This window comes from Pelodiscus sinensis, chromosome 1 (assembly GCF_052426305.1).
Source record: "Pelodiscus sinensis isolate ZL-2025 chromosome 1, ASM5242630v1, whole genome shotgun sequence".
Taxonomy (NCBI): Eukaryota; Metazoa; Chordata; order Testudines; family Trionychidae; genus Pelodiscus; species Pelodiscus sinensis.
The window spans coordinates 2,788,098-2,806,302 of NC_143052.1; the positions used below are offsets into that span (position 1 = coordinate 2,788,098).

At 56.0% G+C, this 18,205-nt stretch overlaps 1 protein-coding gene across 3 annotated transcripts in view; it reads right to left on the bottom strand.

Moving 5' to 3' along the window:
* Positions 1-1,974: 1,974 nt before the first annotated feature.
* Positions 1,975-18,205, bottom strand: part of DENND6B (DENN domain containing 6B) — a 41,452-nt gene continuing 25,221 nt past the window's right edge. For 2 of the 3 annotated variants that reach the window (XM_075924146.2, XM_075924156.2), the window contains 8 exons: positions 12,742-12,807; positions 10,622-10,686; positions 9,554-9,643; positions 8,298-8,351; positions 7,575-7,684; positions 4,124-4,226; positions 3,337-3,411; positions 1,977-2,974 (listed from right to left, as the gene is read on the bottom strand). In XM_075924146.2, the coding sequence (XP_075780261.2) occupies positions 2,852-2,974; positions 3,337-3,411; positions 4,124-4,226; positions 7,575-7,684; positions 8,298-8,351; positions 9,554-9,643; positions 10,622-10,686; positions 12,742-12,807 (686 nt within the window). In that variant the 3' untranslated portion in view covers positions 1,977-2,851. Of the gene's footprint in view, positions 2,975-3,336; positions 3,412-4,123; positions 4,227-7,574; positions 7,685-8,297; positions 8,352-9,553; positions 9,644-10,621; positions 10,687-12,741; positions 12,808-18,205 lie in introns of all 3 variants that reach the window. The other variant, XM_075924152.2, reaches the window with a different exon arrangement.

Below are 18,205 nucleotides of genomic sequence, written 5' to 3' on the forward strand. Positions count from 1 at the left end.
CCTTGGCCACGGGGCTCGCTGGACCTTTGGTCCGACCCCGCCTGGCTGGCCGTTCGTATGTTCCTATTCAAACAAGGGGTAGGAGACAATGGGGTGCAGAGCACTCCCAGGAGGGGTTCAGGCCTCCTCCCCTCTGCAGCTATTGAATCTTCACGGGGGCTGGTCACAGGAGGCACCAGTGCTCACAGGGCCCTCGGCAGCCGTCTTCACCCACCTCAGGAAAAGCTCCTGCCCCGTCTTCCCAAGCGGGCTCCACCCCGATCCCCGATCCCGGCATGGCACGGCTGGCCTGCTTGGGAGTGTTCACCCCACGTTCTCGGGCACAGCCTCACCACGAGCCTCAGCAGCCCCTAGTTCCTGCCACTGGGCGCTGGAAAACCCAAGGCGGGAGCGGCTCCCCTCCCCTTTCCTGCCGGGGATGAAGGGTTCTTGGCTACTGCGCCAGAATGAAGACAGTCCCAAACCCCAGCTCTCCTCGGAAGGCAGCCTCCTGTATCCCCCAGGCTTGAGCCAACGCCCCGGCCCCCAGCTAGTTAACAGCCCAACCAGCAAGTCTCAGCTTTGGCTCGGGTGGTATTGGCAATGGTCACATCAGAAGAGCCAGACCCACGGTCCATCCCACCCGGCTCAGTGCCAGGCACCCCAGAGGGAATGAACAGAACAGGGAATCAGGTGATCCCTCCATTCCAGCTTCTGGCAAAGCCGAGGCTACAGCCACCATCTCTACTCATCCTGGCTAGTAGCCATTGATGGACCTGTCCTCCCTGAATGTAGCTAGCTCTTTTTGGAACCATATTAATGTCCTGGCCTTTACAACATCCTCCGGCGAGGAGTTCCACAGGGTGACTGCGCCTCGAGAAGAAACATTTCCTTTTGTTTTAAGTCTGCTACCTATTAGTTTAATTTGGTGACCCCTACTTCTTGTATCATGAGTAAATAACACTTCCTTATTTACATTCTCCACGGTGCTGTGATTTTATAGACCTCTCTCATATCCCCCAGTCATCTCTTTTCTAAGCTGAAAAGTCCCCGTCTTACTGATCTCTCCTCATCCATGGCAGCCGTTCCAAACCCCAACACATTTTGGTGCCCTTTTCTGAGCCTTTTCCAATTCCAATACATGGTTCTGAGAGAGGGCGGCTACATCTGCATGCAGCACTCAAGATGCGGGTGGCCCATGGATTCACAGAGGGGCAATGAGACAAGCTCTGTCGCTTTCCTAGTGCTTCAGTTTGCGTTAGCTCCCGAGGCTGAAATTGCGTCTCCCTGACCAGCAGCTGGCGGTTCGGCCGAGCACAGCGAGACAGAGGCCCTGCCTGGCGCTGGGGCAGCTGTCACCATCTCTGAACGCTCCAGCCCCCTCTGACTTCGAACGAGTTGGACCTGACCCACCTATCAAACCAGCCCCTCGTGCCCAAGTATTTGTCCATGTGCTGTAACCCCCTTTCCATGCATTGCCTGCCGAGACGCAGGCCTGTGACGCAGACAGGGGAGAACACACTGAATTGCGGGAGCCAGGGGCACAGAATCCGGGCTGCCCGTTGCTGGGGTGGGAAGAACCCCAGTTCGGTGGGGGTAGGGCTACTCCCCGGGGCAATTCCACACTGACCACGCAGAGGAGGCAGGCTGCAGCTGGCCTGCTGCCAGGGCCCCAGGTGTAGCCATGGAGAAGGGGGCTGGTGCCCCTCTCCTTTCAGACCCAGCTCAGCCCGTCTGGCAGAAGCGCAGAGAAGAGGCCAGTTTTCAGCTGACTGACTACTGTACCGCAGTGACTCGGGCCCCTCCCACGGGCACCGCACGGGCAGCGCTCCCACGGCCCGAGGCGCACACACTACACGCACTAAGGGGGTCCCTGCCCACCCACCCCTCCAGGGCAGGGCAGGGCAGGGCAGCCAGGCAGGAGGGCTACGGGCTGCAGCCAAGCACTCACTCTGACGCGTGCGCTGCCTGCTTTCTTCTTGGGTTCGGGTGGCGGAGGATCCCCAGAGAAAGGCAGGAGGGTTCAGACATTTGTGCTTTACTGACTCCTCCGTGGAAATAAGAAACAACCCCCTGGAGGGCAGAGATTACTACAGAACACCCCTCCCCCCGCCACCACCCCAGCCCCACTCCCCGTACGCAGCGCGCAGGACACCTGTCCGGCCAGGGCTGAGAATCGGCAGCACAGAGCCGCTCTGGCCAGATCCCTCACGGCCAGGGGATGCTCCCAGCTCTCACCCAGGCAGAGCTCCAGTCTGCCAGACACACACACAGCCCCCCACCCTGGAGGGGCCCATTCCCGCGGCAGCCGTTACGGTCACTGCTGCTCCCCTTTATCTGCCTGCCGCGTGCCCAGCCACAGCTCTCCCCGCAATGGGTCAGCCTGTGGGGGGACCGTCCACGTCCCCAGGGAGGAGGGGCTGGGACTCACAAGATCAGCAAGAGCTGCAGGCTCCGTACCTGCACCGAGTGCTCCTGTCTCAGCTGTGACCGGGACAAGCAGGCCTGATGGCGTGTAGGTAGCAGCGGCCCTAGCATGGCGCGAGGACAGGGCTGGCAGTGTGTGTTCAGCTTAGCCTGGCAGACGGGCCTGGTCTCCAGCTGCCTCTCTCTGCCGCGCGGACAGCCACCATGCTCCCCCCCGCAGCTCTGCACAGCAGCAGTTCACCCGCCCGGCCTCGGTTCCACTCCTGGCTCAGAGCTCACCCCCCTCCTGCTGCCAAGCAGAAGCCAGGTCAGTGGGGGGCTGGGGCTAGGCCCCAGTTTCTCCCTCGAACCTGCCTGCAGCCCCCTGCAGGCCTGGGGGAGATGCTGGGACTGGGGGGTGGGGGGAGGCCTTCCTCTCCCAGCAGTCCTGGTGCTGGGCCGCGGCTCAGGGGTGGTGCAGCACGGCCTGGAGATCCTCAGGGAGGGAGCCGATGATGGTCTCAATGTACAGGCCCCCTCGCTGCAGCGTCTCCTCCTTCACGGGCAGGTGATGGCACCTGGCTCGGACCTGCGGGGGGAGGGGGGTTTAATGCAGACTCCAAGCAGTGCTTTTGTGTGATGGTGCTGCCCGACGCACTGCCGGCACCTCTCTGTGCAAACGTGCCGCCCTGGCGCTTTTTTCCCCTCAACTTTTCCCTGGAGTAGAGTGGGGTTTTTAAACAAACAAACAAAGCGCTGACCCCACGTATCCCCTGTGCCATTAGCTCGGGGGAGTCCCGTAGGCTCTCAGCTGTCGGAGACCCCGGGGTCCTTTCCGAGTGTGTCTAAGGGAGGCTCTCCGCTCCTCGGCTGGCTCTGTCCCGCATGCAGCAGGAGCGCAGAGGGGCCCGCGCCCACAGGAACCCCAGCAGGAGGCGAGGGGAAACTTACGAGCTTCTCGCGAAGTTTCAGAACCAGGTCTACGATCTCCACCTCGGACTTGTCCTTCATCCAGGCCACGATGTCCTGCCGCAAGAGAAGAAAAGTTCTCCTAAGGGACTGTCCTTCCGTACAGCAGCTGCCCTCAGAGCTGTCCCCCACACGGAGCCTCGCACCCAGGCGGGTGGGGACCGGCTCCTCTGCACAGCGAGGTACTGGCATGCGCTGAGGCAGCACGATGGGTTCCCGGCTGGCCAAACAGGACGACGTCCTGCCCAGCTCCGGCAGGCTCTCTGCTCACAGCCCAGCACAGAGTCCAGGGAGGAGGGGCAAGACGCAGGCTTTGCAGGCTCTCCATGCTCTTGCTTGCGGGGCGCTCAGAGGCCACCCGAAAGCGGAGGGCTGGGCCACGTCTGTGCGGCCCGGGGGCCCTGCTCTCACAAGACTACCCCGGCCGGCCTTCCCAGGTGAGAAATGTGCCGGAGGGAGCTGCCGCCGGGATGCCTATTCCAGCGCCCAGGAAGGCAACAAGCCAGAGAGGTGCCCCCTGGGACTCCGCTGGCTCTGGAAGGGCCGGAAGATCTAACGTGGCTGCCGGCGGGAAGCAGAGCAGGGTTTGTGCTGGCTCCCGGCAACGCGGGGCGGAGTGCGGGAAATCCCTCGGCCAAGCAGCGACGGGGCGTGGTGAGGACGTGCCCAGTACCTCACAGCAGTGCTGCACCAGGCCAGGCCGTCGCCAGTAGGGGACACCCAGCTACCCGGCACAGGGAGCCCCGCACTTGCTTCTGCGGGAACGTACCGCCTCGCAGATCGCCTCCAGGTGCAGGGCCTCCAGCTTCTGGGTCATTTCCTTGTGCCTCTGACGGTACCAGCCATCGAAGTTGGGGGACCTGAAGAAACGCCTGCAGGAAGAGACGGGAAGCTGAGAGGGGGAAGGAGAACGGGCCGGGCTTGTTGTCAGGCTTCCTCTCCACCCACAGCGATTCCCCATCCATTGAAACGGGCATCCGGGGGGCCCGATCCCTGGCTCAGTGCCATTAGGAACGTGGGAGGGTTGCTGGGGGAAGGCGCCTTTCTGACCCCAACCCGCCCAACCTCTCTCGTCAATGGCCCCATTTATTCTCTGTCTCGGAAGTCGGCCTCTCCTACAGTCCACAGGTGCTGGTGGCCGGCCAGTTAGCTGCCCTGAGGCAGGTGACGATGAACGCTTCCCACCTTAGGGCAGGCAGCATGGCCTTATGGGTAAGGCACAGGGCTAGAACGCAGATGGTGTCGGCTCTGTTCGTGGCCCTGTGCTCATGTTGTAGAATTCGGCCCAGGCTGGTTGCCGGTGAGTCAGGAAATGAGTCTTTCCACGGGGAACGGACTCCACTGCAAGGGCCAGGGCCCTGTGTGTTTTCTAATCGTCGGAGACTTGCCCTCTCAGTTACACAATCTCAGCAGCATCCCCTGCACCGTAACCACCCTCCTCCCTTGGGGTTTGCACCCTAACCCTCCCCCCCCTTGGGGTTTGCACCCTAACCACCCTCCCCCCCCTTGGGGTTTGCACCCTAACCCTCCCCCCCCTTGGGGTTTGCACCCTAACAACCCTCCTCCCTTGGGGTTTGCACCCTAACCACCCTCCCCCCCCTTGGGGTTTGCACCCTAACCCTCCCCCCCCTTGGGGTTTGCACCCTAACCCTCCCCCCCCTTGGGGTTTGCACCCTAACAACCCTCCTCCCTTGGGGTTTGCACCCTAACCACCCCCCCCCCCTTGGGGTTTGCACCCTAACCACCCTCCTCCCTTGGGGTTTGCACCCTAACCCTCCCCCCCCTTGGGGTTTGCACCCTAACAACCCTCCTCCCTTGGGGTTTGCACCCTAACCACCCTCCTCCCTTGGGGTTTGCACCCTAACCCTCCCCCCCCTTGGGGTTTGCACCCTAACCCTCCCCCCCCTTGGGGTTTGCACCCTAACAACCCTCCTCCCTTGGGGTTTGCACCCTAACCACCCCCCCCCCCTTGGGGTTTGCACCCTAACCACCCTCCTCCCTTGGGGTTTGCACCCTAACCCTCCCCCCCCTTGGGGTTTGCACCCTAACAACCCTCCTCCCTTGGGGTTTGCACCCTAACCACCCTCCTCCCTTGGGGTTTGCACCCTAACCCTCCCCCCCCTTGGGGTTTGCACCCTAACCACCCTCCTCCCTTGGGGTTTGCACCCTAACCACCCTCCTCCCTTGGGGTTTGCACCCTAATCCTCCCCCCCCCTTGGGGTTTGCACCCTAACCACCCCCCCCTTGGGGTCTGCACCGAACACGGCTTCTTGTGGCTGAGCTAAACGCCACAGCTTTCTCTCTCTTTAAGCAAGGCCTTGCGTACGCCACAACCAGGGGCCAGGAGGCTGCAGCCAGCCACAGTGCAGCTGATGTGGGATTCTGTGGCAGCTTCATTTACAAGTGGAGGTTTGTACTGAATTAAATAGGGAAACGAAGCATTCACACAGCTCCTGTTGTTTAATTAGTTTTACATGGTCCCATCACTTTGAATTGTCAGGGTGCTGCAGACTTTCGGCCTGGGAATGAAGGATGACAGGCGGCAGAGGGAGGCTGGCAGCTGGCGAGGACCATCCGGGAAGGCGAGGCAATAGGAGGCAGTTTGGGATTACGGGCTATGCAGAGTCGCTGGATAGTCACGCTAACGGAATCAGCTAACAGTGGGAAGAGCTACATTGGACCATCCAGTGCTTTTGGGTCTTTCAGCACCAGGTTGAGGTTTTTAAAGGTATTCAGGTGCCTAACTCCTTGTTCTCACAGGGCCTTTGACAGTCTGGGCCCCAATGCCTTGCATTGGTCTCCTATCCACTGAGTGTCTGGCTTTAGCTTCCTCCACCCCCCAGGTTTTGGGGCATGTTTGCAACTAATTTGTCACTGAAATAATAAAGGGAGGGCACTCACACATGTTGGCTATGTCTACACTGGCACCCTTTTCCGGAAATGCTTACAACGGAACAGTTTTCCGTTATACATATTTCCGGAAAAAGCGCGTCTACATTGGTAGGATGCTTTTCCAGAAAAGCACTTTTTCTGGAAAAGCGTCCATGGCCAATCTAGACGCGCTTTTCTGCAAAAAAGCCCCGATCGTCATTTTCGTGGAAAACACGACTGTGCTGTCTACACTGGCCCTTTTCCGGAACAGTTTTCTGGAAAAAGGACTTTTGCCCGAACGGGAGCAGCATAGTATTTCCGGAAAAGCAGCTGATTTCTTACAGTAGATCGTCAGTGCTTTTCCGGAAATTCAAGGGGCCAGTGTAGACAGCTGGCAAGTTATTCCGAAAAAGCGGCTGATTTTCCGGAATAAGTGGCCAGTGTAGACACAGCCGTTGTCCCTCACTTTACCCTAGAGGCCCCATAATATCATCTATATCGGGGCTTTCAAACATCTGGTCGTGACCCAGGACTGGGCGCTGGGTCTCTGTGCTGCGGGGGGAGCAGGTGAGCAGTGGGGGGGCTAAGGCGGCTCCCTGCCAGTCCTGGCACCGCAGGCCGTGCAGCAGGCCCAGCTCCTAGGTGGTGGGGGGAGCACACAGGGCTCCGTGCACTGCCCCTGCGGGCGGTGTTAGGAGAGGCAGGAAGCTGCCTTAGCACCCCTGCTGCCCTGCTAACCAGGAGAAGCTTCAGGTAAACCCCTCCTGCAGCCCAAAGCTCTCCTCCTCAGCCCCATCCTGTGTGGGGTCGTGAGTATCAACAATCTCCTTCAACTGGGTCATGAGAAAAAAAAAGTTTGAACCCCCCTCCCGATCCCTATCGGGCTACAGGCCCCAGTCAGACCCGGGTTCCACTGCGCCGGGCGCTCTACAAACACAAAGGGCTGGCGTACGGGGTCGGAACCGTGGCCAATCTAAACTGCTCCCGTCTCTGCCGGGAGGCGAGAACCAGCTGCTTCGGAAGCAAGGTGCGTGGAGCTCCCAAGGGGGCAAGGATGGAGTAAGGGGCCTCTGGAGGACGTTCCTCCCCAAACCAATCACGCTCTGCCACCGGCTTACACCCCAAGCAGCCCGCTCTGGGTCAGTTCAATCACCAGCAGGATTAGCGCTGCCCGTTCGCTGCGCCTCCTGCCCATGACAACCTGGGCAAGTCCATGCTGACATCCCATGGTCTCTCCCTTGAAGCTGCTCGCTCCTCCCGATGAGTCTACGTGGAGGTTTGGCAGGTACAGTCGTGATCCTCTTTACCGGCCGCTGCCGGGGCCAGTCAACCAAATGCCACATTCTTACCTGTACAGGCCTAGCCAGTCACCCCTCAGCACACAGGTGAGCTGGGGACCTGCATGTTCCAGGGTCTTCATGAAATCCTCCTGGCGAAAAGGGCGGATCTGGGGAGGATTCTGTGCAAGAAAAAGACGACACAGCGATGCAGCCCCGAGCACTGGGCGTGAGGCTCAGCTCTCCTAGGAAGAGTCTATGCAGGATACACCGAAAACCCCTCAGCACCACCAAATGCCTGACCCTGCACGTCTCCAACCGCTCTGCTAGGAGAGTTCAGGTTACAAATCGCTACCAGCCCTGCTGAGCTGAAAACCACCGGAAAGCAGCAGCATGTGGCCCAGTGTCTGTTCCAGCTCCCTTTTCAGGGGGAACAACCCCGTCCCTGCAAAAGGGCCGTCAGGGAGTGGGCCACAGTATTTCGCAGACTCCCACGTCTTTCCTAACCGGCCCACCGGGGGCGGGGGACATGGGATGAGCCCCCGATGGCTGGACTCTCTTGGCTTGTCCTAGGACCCAGGGTGTCCGTCTGTACCTCATGCTCACCCCTTTCACAAAGCGATGCTACGTTCTGCACAAAGCGTTGGGAATCGCTTGAAAATTTCCCCACAGCTCAGCAGCATGCTGTACTCAGGGACAATTTCCCAAGAAAATAATCAGCACAAAAGCGTAACTGTTCAAACTCTCCCCAAGGAAATGAAAGGAAAGCGCAGCAGCCTGGGGACGCGGACGTACCTTCCACGGAGTGATGGCCTTCTGCAGAGGCATCAGACTCGCAATGTAATGCTCCTGTAGGGCAGCAGAGCAGACCAGTCAGAGACCCCTTCCCTGGTCAGACTGGGCTGTAAGAGCCACCCACACACCATGTGAGAACAAACTTCCATTCTTTCCCCCTTCTTTGTTGTGCACATTCCACAAGTCCAAATGCTCGTTTGCTTACTCCCCTGCCCCAAGAAGCCGGGACATGAGAACTGACTGCTGTGGAAGATTTCACGATGCCAGGAAGATGAGATCTGGTGGGAGGGGAGAAGCCAATGGCTGCCACAGGTGCAAGCAGCTCTCTGACGCAGCAGGAACAGAGAAGGGATGAAAAACGCAACCGTTACCTTCCGCAGTAAAGCAAAAGCCATCCACACAGGGCTCTTAACATGGGGTGTAAGCGACTAGTCGAGTAACAACTACCTGATACACACAGGCTGATTGGGTAGCTGAGTCACTCCTCAGCTACTCGCTCCCCCCCTTGCTGCCTCTGTATCAGAGAGCAGGAGCCGGTCCTAGGGGGAGCCAGCTCAAAAGCCGTTTCCTCCCAGCACTGTGCGGGGGTGGGGGGAGGGAAGAAGCAGCAGAGGCGCAGTAGGGGACCAGGCGCGAGCCGGGACTGAGCAGTCCCACGCAGCTCTTGCTAAATTCACAAAGCAGAGCTGCAGTGGTCCTGGAGCCGGCATTGCTCAGTCTCGGCTCGCACTGCCCCCTGGAGCTAACCCCCTTATTGGCTGAAATTCCCTCGAGTGCTCGAATAGCTTGTTAACCGCTGCTTTAGAGCCCTGCTCCTAAGCAGTACTATGGGATGGCATGAGCGCTCAAGAACTGAATGCAACACGCCGCAGGGGAAGTTTTCAAACCGACCAGAGTCGATGGGAGCCCCGGGGTTAACTTCCCTTTCGCCTCTGCAAACGTCTCCCTTGCCGTCTCTTAGCTGGATCCAGGCTGAGACAGCGGAACTGGCCTCAGAGACCCATCGGAAGGGGAGTTAATTTGTGCGCAGGAGAAAAGGCTTGTCCCCGTTATCTGCACTGCGCCGGGTGTCAGCGCTGCAGAGCGGAGCACAGCCGCAGTCCAACCTGCCAATCTAAGACAAGTTTACTCCTTTCGAAGAAGAGTCAGCGCTGGCGTTCCAGCCTCCGGCACAGAGCAGGAGTGCATCCACCGGTCAGGCCTATCCCGTTCATCCCCCTACTCCTTTACCCCACAGCGCAACCCCTCCCACTCACCAGGGGGATAATGAAACTCTGGGTGAGCTCCAGCAGGTGGCGCCGCAGAAGGGCACTTTGGACTTCAGATGGGCGCTTCCTCTGAATCCCCTGCAGGAAGAGAGAGGAGTTACAGCCGAAGGGCGAGCCGAGGGCACCGTTTTACAGCCAGAAGCGCTGGCAGGTTTCAGCAGAGACTACACAAGTGTGGGCAGGATTTTCAGCCAAGCATCGCAGCTGCACACAGCCAGTCCAGGGCCAGATGTGAAAAGAATAATTCTGCATCCTCTCCCGAGCGCCACTCACCGGTAACACGGAAACAACACGCCGCTCACACAGATTAAATGGCTTAGATCTTCCCAACAGGTAAGGTTGCCAGATGATTTAACCAAAAATACCAAACTCCCCTCTCCCCCCCCCCAAAAAAAACCACGGGGTTGTTGAGGGGGAAAAAAGGGACCCCAAAGTTATTAAGCAAAAAAATAAAATAAAATAAAACAAAACAAAACAGCATTAAAACAGCACAGCCCCTTTAAGTGAGAGAGCGGAGCGGTTGGTACTGCTTCCCCTTGCTTCAGGTCTTTTTGCAGGAGCCATCTTGTTTTCTTGATCGAGACCTCCCCCTCACCACCACCCCGTTAAGCAGAGGGTCCAGAGGCAGGGGGCCCAGTTGCCCAGTGTGTCTTAGGGTTGCCAGGTGTCCGGTATTTTCTGAGTTTTACCACAGTTCAGGAGGTGAAAATACCAGACTGTCCAGGTGAATACCGGACACCTGGCAACCCCACCAACAGAACCATCCCTTTCCTTCCTTCCTAACAATGCTAGCATGTACGATACCATGAGCCTACTGAGCTCAAACAAGTGAAATAATCTGAGAGTACCACCCTGAGATGCAGGTCCCTAGACTTGTAACCCACACTTGGATGGCCTGGACTAAACCACGACTGAAGTCCGAGTGAAGTGAGAGACCTGGGGCCGATGCAGAAAACCAGTGCTATTCCTCCTTTGGGGCTGAATGGTTTAACCCAGACCTGAGCTCTGCTCTCCTGCAGCGACACAGGGCGGGGGAGAAAGGCAGGAGATGCTCACCTTCAACAGCCTCTTTATCAGCGTTTTGTCTTTGTGCAGAAACGTCTTGTACGAGGTATAGATTCCTAGATCGAAACACAGAGATGCTTAGAAACAAAACACCTCCTGCTGCCGGTTCCTCAGTGTCACAACTTTGGGCTGTTCAGCCTTGTTCATGGGCAGGGGAGGAGAATTTTCCAGTCTTAACTGTAGTTAGTTAGAAGAGAAAAAGCTCCGACAGCAGAAGCCTCCTACATTGACATGAGCTGCTCCACAAGGAGCATTCACAGCAGGATCAACCTTAGGAGGCCTGCCGCCTTCCAACCACCCCGAGGGCCCCCAACGCCCCCCCCCACAAAAACATTCATAAGACGAGAGTTAGCTCAGGACCAGGCTTGAGTTGAATTGTTCAATGGTGTCAGATAACTAGGTACTTATGACTCCCACCACGATATCGGACAGCCTCCCCAACGCTCAACGGACGTGACAGAAATGTCTCTCCACTCCCCGCTGCAGGTTAAACAGCCTGACGTGTTTAATATCCGAGCGCGAGGGGACGTGTTGCAGGTCTGTGACAAGAACATATCTGAAGTCTCAGCATGTGTCCAGAGCATGGCGAGGCCTTTGGCCTCATCTCCCTGCAGAAATTAATTCATAAGCAAGGCCCTACTTGGTCAGCCTCATGCCCGGTCTCGGACAGCAGCCCATGGCAGGCGCTTGGAGAGAATGAACAGAACAGGGCAGTTCTGGATGCTCCATGCCCTGCCACCGAGTCCTAGGGTCTGGCAGCTGGAGGGTTACGGATATGTGGAGCTGCACCCGACCATCTTGGCCAATAGCCACTGATGGGCTCAGTCTCCGAGTCTAGGCCCAGCTGCTCTGAAAGTTCTGTCTCTGACCTCACAAGCCTCTCTCCCCCTACCAGCCAACAGCTTCATTTCTCCAGTGGAACGTAACTGTCATGGGGGTGGGAGGCAACACTCGGCCAGTTAGGGTCCGTTCCCGCGAGGGCCTGCACTATTCATGGGGAGCTGGTGCAGAGGGCGGAGCTTGTGACCTTGCTGCTGTGCGTTTTGCAGGGCAAGAGGCTTTGTTAGTGCTTTAAATATAACCCAGCACATGTATCGCTGTGGCCCGTGTCTGCGGCGGGAAGGACGAGGCAGTGCCTGCTGGCTAGGTGCAGAGGGACACGGGACCCTTTCTTGCCACTTTCAGGACTCGTCTGGCCCGAGGCCCAGCCAACCGGCGCCCATCGTGGGTCTGACCAGATGCTACAGTTAGAGGAAACTTGCACGCAAGACAACGGTTCTGATGCTTTACTCCTCTACAACTGAGGTTTCCTTTAAGATGCCAAGTGACTCCACAGGGACTAGAACCTGGGACGTCATGGAAACGTGCACGAGGACTTCGTAAGGCAACACGGCCAAGGCTGTGGGCAGCAAGTCTCGGAGCCCACGTCAACAGGTTCAGGCTCATGCTAAGGGGTGAAACAGAGGAGTGAGCTGTTCCCATTCACACGGAGCTTGGCTCTGAAGCCTCGTTGCACGTGAGCTGCAATGCCGGGGCACAGCGGGGGAGTTTCGGATTGCAGGAGCTGCGCGTGAGCTGGGTCACTGCAATCCAGGGAGAAGAGCGACACACGGGCAGGGAGGAATGCACGGGCGATTCAGGCCACCCCTGAAGACACTACAGCCCCACAGAACACCTCTCTCAGCCTGTCCGTGCAATACCACGACCCATCTGGCTACACAAGTACTTCCCAGCAACCGGGAGACACCTCTTCCGAGGCTACCACCATCTCCACGGCTTCCCCTTCCTCACCCACAGTCTTCCTTGGGGGTTTCTAAAGCTAGGTGTGGGGCCTTCTGCATTGTCTGTAGATTTCTTCGATGTCAGCAGCCTGTAGATGGCCCAGTAATAGCCATGGGGCGCTCAGGAAAGCGCAAGTCAGGAAGGACACGCGTGTGCCTGTAGAGCGCTCCTGCATAGCGGCAGAGGAGCTGGTAGTCCCGGTCCCGGCATTGCTACCTGCTGAGGCAGAGGGCGATGCCAGCAACACTCACCCTGCGGCAAAGCCTTCCAACTCAGCAAAGAGGAGGATAAATGCAGTTAAACCAGACCTGGCGTTCAATGGGAATTACCCGGCTTAGTGTCCAGAGGTTTCAGTTTGGTTAGTTTCTTCACCTTGACTTGTTTGGGGAAGTCACCTGCGGAAAGACACAGGGCGTCCAGTACCAGGTTAGAACGGCTGCAGTTCTAGCCTAGCCACCGCAGGCGTGACAGGACTTGCACTTTGGACCATCCACGCCAAACCTGCAGAACCTAAACGGTGAGCTCAGTACCGAGCGGGGGCTGATCCCCCACACCGAGGTTCCCTTAAGCTGCGCGGTAGCACGGCCCTGCAGCTGCTTACCGAGTCCCGCCAGCCAGGGGCTCAGGGCTCCACGCACGGAGCTGCCTGGCTGGGGAAGGGGCACGTCTCCCTCCGATACAGCAGCAGCTCCCTGCTGAGGTCGTGTCCCTGTTGGCTGGGAGCTGCTGCTGTTACCGAAGGAAAGTGCCTTCCCCCCTCTCCATGCAGCTCCACGTGCAAGTCCTAAGCCCCAGGCGAGGCGGGGCTCATTAAAAGCAGCCGTGTGACCGTGCAGCCATGCAGCTTAGAGGGCATCTTGCCCAACTCTATAGGGAGCTTTGAAACCTGCCTCTGCCAGGCCAAGGCAAAGACAGGAAACAGCAGGACTGTTGATTAACGACAATTAGCTCATGCAATTCACTCAAAACCAAATCACCGTGACTTGCACTGTTAGACAATAGAATACCGCGGGGTGTTTATTTACCCGGCGCTGCTCGGGTCCTTAACTCAAAAATATTTGATTTTCTTCATTGGAATCCTTGTTCTGGGGTGGGGCTAGGGAGGAAGGGTTTAGTCTGCAGGCTGCCCTGGGAAGAGAGGACAACCCCAGCCCTCTCTCACTGCAGCAGCTTGGGGCCAGGTGAGAAATGCCTGTCCATGGCCACTTCAGTGGGCACAGCCAGGGAAGGGGCGAATATCCCCCGTTGGGGACGAGAGACACAAATAAACTCTCTGAAATTTATAGCAGAGAGCTGTCCCTTTCTCCGCCCCTGCCCCCTGCTGGCCCAGTGCGGTTATTGCTGTCCTGGTCCCATCTCTGGCCCCTTGCTGCCCCCTGTGGGCATTCTACATATAACTGTCCCTCCTACTAGCCCCCCCCCTTTCCATTTTATGACAAACAATCCAATTCAAAGCACTTCCCAATGTCCTGGCATAACCAAACTGTGACCTTGCTTTAAGTTCTGATAAGAGGAAGCTGCGTACCCAATTTGATGGCGCTAGTTCTTGCCATTTAGGAGGCGTTCTTGGACAGACACTTTTAAACATACAGTAAGAAGATTTTGGATGTTTTCCCACATTTTCAAATATATTGATTTCTATGACATCACAGAACACAAATATAAAATAGGCACGTTATTCTGTGTATCATTTTTAATCACAGATACTTGCACGGTAAAAATGATAATAGGGACTGGGAGGGAGCTGGCACTGGGGAGGTGGGAATGGGAAGTGAGTTTGTGGTGTGCCCTGACTGCCAGCTGGGGTGAAGCTGCTGCTGCCGGAGAAGCAGGATTCTACCCCAGCCGGGCTGGGCTGGGGTTTGGGGGGGGGAGCAGCCTGCATGGGTGAGGGTGGGGGAAAGAGGTGGCATCTGTGCAGTGAAGTGGGGATGGGAGAGGTGTCTTGACATGCTCCCATCTAGGCTGCAGCTAGAGTCAGACCCTCTGTCTCAGCACTGCAGCCTTCGCTGGACTGCAGACACAGGCCTCTCTCCGGGGGTGGGGGTGCCAACATTTCAGGAGGGTTATGCTGGGGTACGAGGGGCATGTGGCTACCTGGGAGATAGGGTGCTGCTGGGGAAACTTGTCTCATGGATGCATGTGAGGAAGCTTAGTCCAAGAACATCTTCCCTTTCCTTGCTCAGGAGGAGCGAGGAGGAGTTGGTATTAATTACAACTGACTAGTGACACAATTACAAGATCTGAAATACGCCAGGAAAAATATGATGGGGGAATGAATCACGTGTTATCCAGCTATTCCCCACTGTTACACTTGGAGAGCAAACACAAAACGTGAATCCTCGGCAGTTCTAGACCAAAGTATTTTTAGCTAGTATCAGGATGGAAAGATAAAGAGCTTGCCTTTGGCCAAACTGAGTTTGTTAATAGGCAGCCACCTGCCTGGAGATGGTAGAAAGCCAGGGCTAAAGCTTAGTTTATTTGGAGGGAGACAGATCCAGAGCAGAGAAGTAAAGGGGGCAGAGAGACTGTAAATTAAACAGAACTTAATGCAGGATCTGACTTCACTTGTATTGGTGTTTCTCTATGGTAAAGCATTCAGCATGCTTTTGCAGAGAAGGATTCAGGCTTTGGATAGGCCTAGTTCATGACATGTGCAGGATTACATTTCAAACAAAGTTTACATAAAACCCAACAAGGAGTTTGGTGGCACTTTAAAGAATAAAAAAAAATGTACTGGGGTATTAGACCATAAGTAGTCGTGGGCGACAACTCACATCTTCAGATGCTGGAGAGAAAAAGAAACAGGCAGAAAGAAGGAAAAAAGATACAGAGATGGGAGTGAGAGACCAGTGCTAATTAAATCAGAATGGGTGTTAACAGCTTATGGTAAGAAAGAAAACAGTGTGCCCTTGTAGCCAAGAAGTCTATTGGCATATTAAGTTGCATTAGGAAGAGCATTGCCAGCAGATCTAGAGATGTCATCATTCCCCTTTATTCGGCTCTGGTGAGGCCACATCTGGAGCATTGTGTCCAGTTCTGGACTTGATGACCTTCTGAGGTCTTTTCCAGCTCTACATAAGAACATATATAAGAACATAAGAACGGCCGTACTGGGTCAGACCAAAGGTCCATCTAGCCCAGTATCCTGTCTGCCGACAGTGGCCAGCACCAGGTGCCCCAGAGAGGGTGGACCAAAGACAATGATCAAGCGATTTGTCTCCTGCCATCCCTCTCCAGCCTCTGACAAACAGAGGCCAAGGACACCATTTTATCCCCTGGCTAATAGCCTTTTATGGACCTAACCTCCATGCAATTATCTAGCTTCTCTTAAACTCTATTATAGTCCTAGCCTTCACCGCCTCCTCTGGCAAGGAGTTCCACAGGTTGACTACACGCTGTGTGAAGAAGAACTTTCTTTTATTAGTTTTAAACCTGCTACCCATTCATTTCATTTGGTGTCCTCTAGTTCTTCTATTTAGGGAACTAATAAATAACTTTTCTTTATCGGCCCTCTCCACACCACTCATGATTTTATATACAGGCAGTCCCCGGGTTACGTACAAGATAGGGACTGTAGGTTTGTTTTTAAGTTGAATCTGTATGTAAGTCGGAACTGGCGTCAGCCGCTGCTGAAACTAATCAGTTTCAACAGTGGCTGAATCTGGACACCAGTTCTGACTTACATACGGATTCAGTTTAAGAAACCCAGGTGTCTTCAAGTCAGCTGCTGCTGAAACTGATCAGCGGCTGATTCCAGGAAGCCCAGGGCAGAGCAACTCTGCCTCGGGCTTCCTGTAGTCAGCCCCTAGTCAGTTTCAGCAGCGGCTGACTTGGGGACGCCTGCTCCAGTAGCGCCGCTCCTCGGCGTTACTGGAGCAACCCAGCAGCACCCCAGCTGCTCTGCCCCAGGCGTCCTGATTCAGCCACAGCTAAAACTGACCAGCAGCGGCTGAATCAGGACGCCTGGGGCAGAGCAGCTGGGGTGCTACCGGGTTGGTACAGTAGCGCCCAGGAGCGGCGCTGCAGTACCAACCCGGCAGCGCCCCAGCTGCTCTACCCCAGGCATAGGCAAGAAAAGCCTGGTCTGCTGGGGGAGGGGGCACTAGCTGCACCCCCCCCCCAGCAGACCAGGGAGACGCGGGTGGCGGGACCGCCCGCGTCCTCCACGGCTTTGCTCCGTCTCCCTGGTCTGCAGGGAGACGGGGAGCAAAGCCTTGGAGCACGCCCGCAGCGGGACAGCCCAGGCACGCCCGAGCTGTCCCGCGGCTTTGCTCCCCGTCTCCCTGCAGACCAGGGAGACGCAAAGCCTTGGAGCACGCCCGCAGCGGGACAGCCCGGGCGCGCCTGGGCTGTCCCGCTGCGGGCATGCTCCAAGGCTTTGCTCCGCATCTCCCTTGTCTGCTGGGGGGACTCCCCCCCAGCAGACCAGGGAGACGTGGAGCAGCTTTTCTCGCCCCGGAGGACGGGGGCGGCGGGACTGCAGCGCATCTGGGCGTCCCGCCGCTCCAGTCCTCCGGGGCGAGAAAAGCCCCGTTCGTAACTGCGGATCCGACATAAGTCGGATCCGCGTAACTCGGGGATTGCCTGTACCTCTATCATATCCCCCCTCAGTCTCCTCTTTTCTAAACTGAAAAGTCCCAGTCGCTTTAACCTCTCCTCATATGGAACCCGTTCCAAACCCCTAAACATTTTAGTTGCCCTTTTCTGAACCCTTTCCAAGGCCAAAATATCTTTTTTGAGGTGAGGAGACCACATCTGTACACAGTATTCAAGATGTGGGCGTACCATAGTTTTATACGGGGCAGTAAGATATTCTGGGTCTTATTTTCTATCCCTTTCTTAATAATTCCTAGCATCCTATTTGCCTTTTTGACCGCCGCTGCACACTGTGTGGAAGTTTTCAGAGAACTGTCCACGATAACTCCAAGATCTCTTTCCTGATTTGTCGTAGCCAAATTAGCCCCCATCATACTGTCCGTATAGTTGGGGTTATTTTCCCCAATGTGCATTACTTTACCCTTATCCACATTACATTTCATTTGCCATTTTGTTGCCCAATCACTCAGTTTGGTGAGATCTTCTTGGAGTCCCTCACAGTCTGCTTCTGCCTTGACTATCCCAAACAGTTTGGTATGGTTCTATGATCCTATAAAAGTATTCTTTTCATAGAATTTTTTGGAGTGCTGTAGCTATCTGAAAACTCTGATCTTAACATGTTACTAATACATGGTAAATTGTTAGCACTGGAAGAACTTTACCATGGATCCTGTTTATTTGTTTGACCTTTCAGTGACAGAGTTGGATTCCAGCAAGTGATTTCCATTAAGTTTTAGAATTTGTTTGGGGAGGAGTACTGCAAGCCATTAAGGCCAGATCTCTGCTATCTGGTGTCGTTCTGGCTCTGAGTCAATGGGCACATTCAGAAGTAGCAAGCGCTAGGTGCGGTGCCAGGTGTTTTGTAGGATGAAGGCTCTCCGAAGAATGGATCTGTCTGCAAACTCTGAAGCCATGTGTCACTGTGCTCTGGGGCTTCCACTCTAGAGTTGGTGACACCCAGTGTGAAAGTTTCAAACCAGGAGAATTGTTATCTGGTTTTACAGGTCTCGGTTTCCTCCTGCATTGCATGGATCCGAAACATTCATTTAAGATACTCATAACCAACCGCCTTTGTTTTATTTCCCTTCCTATTGTCAGTGGTGGTTTGTGGCTTTGTTTGCTGTCTCCATTGCTCTATTACTTATTTTTACTGTTTTATGTTTGTGCTCTATCAATCAAATTAAGAGTTGTCAT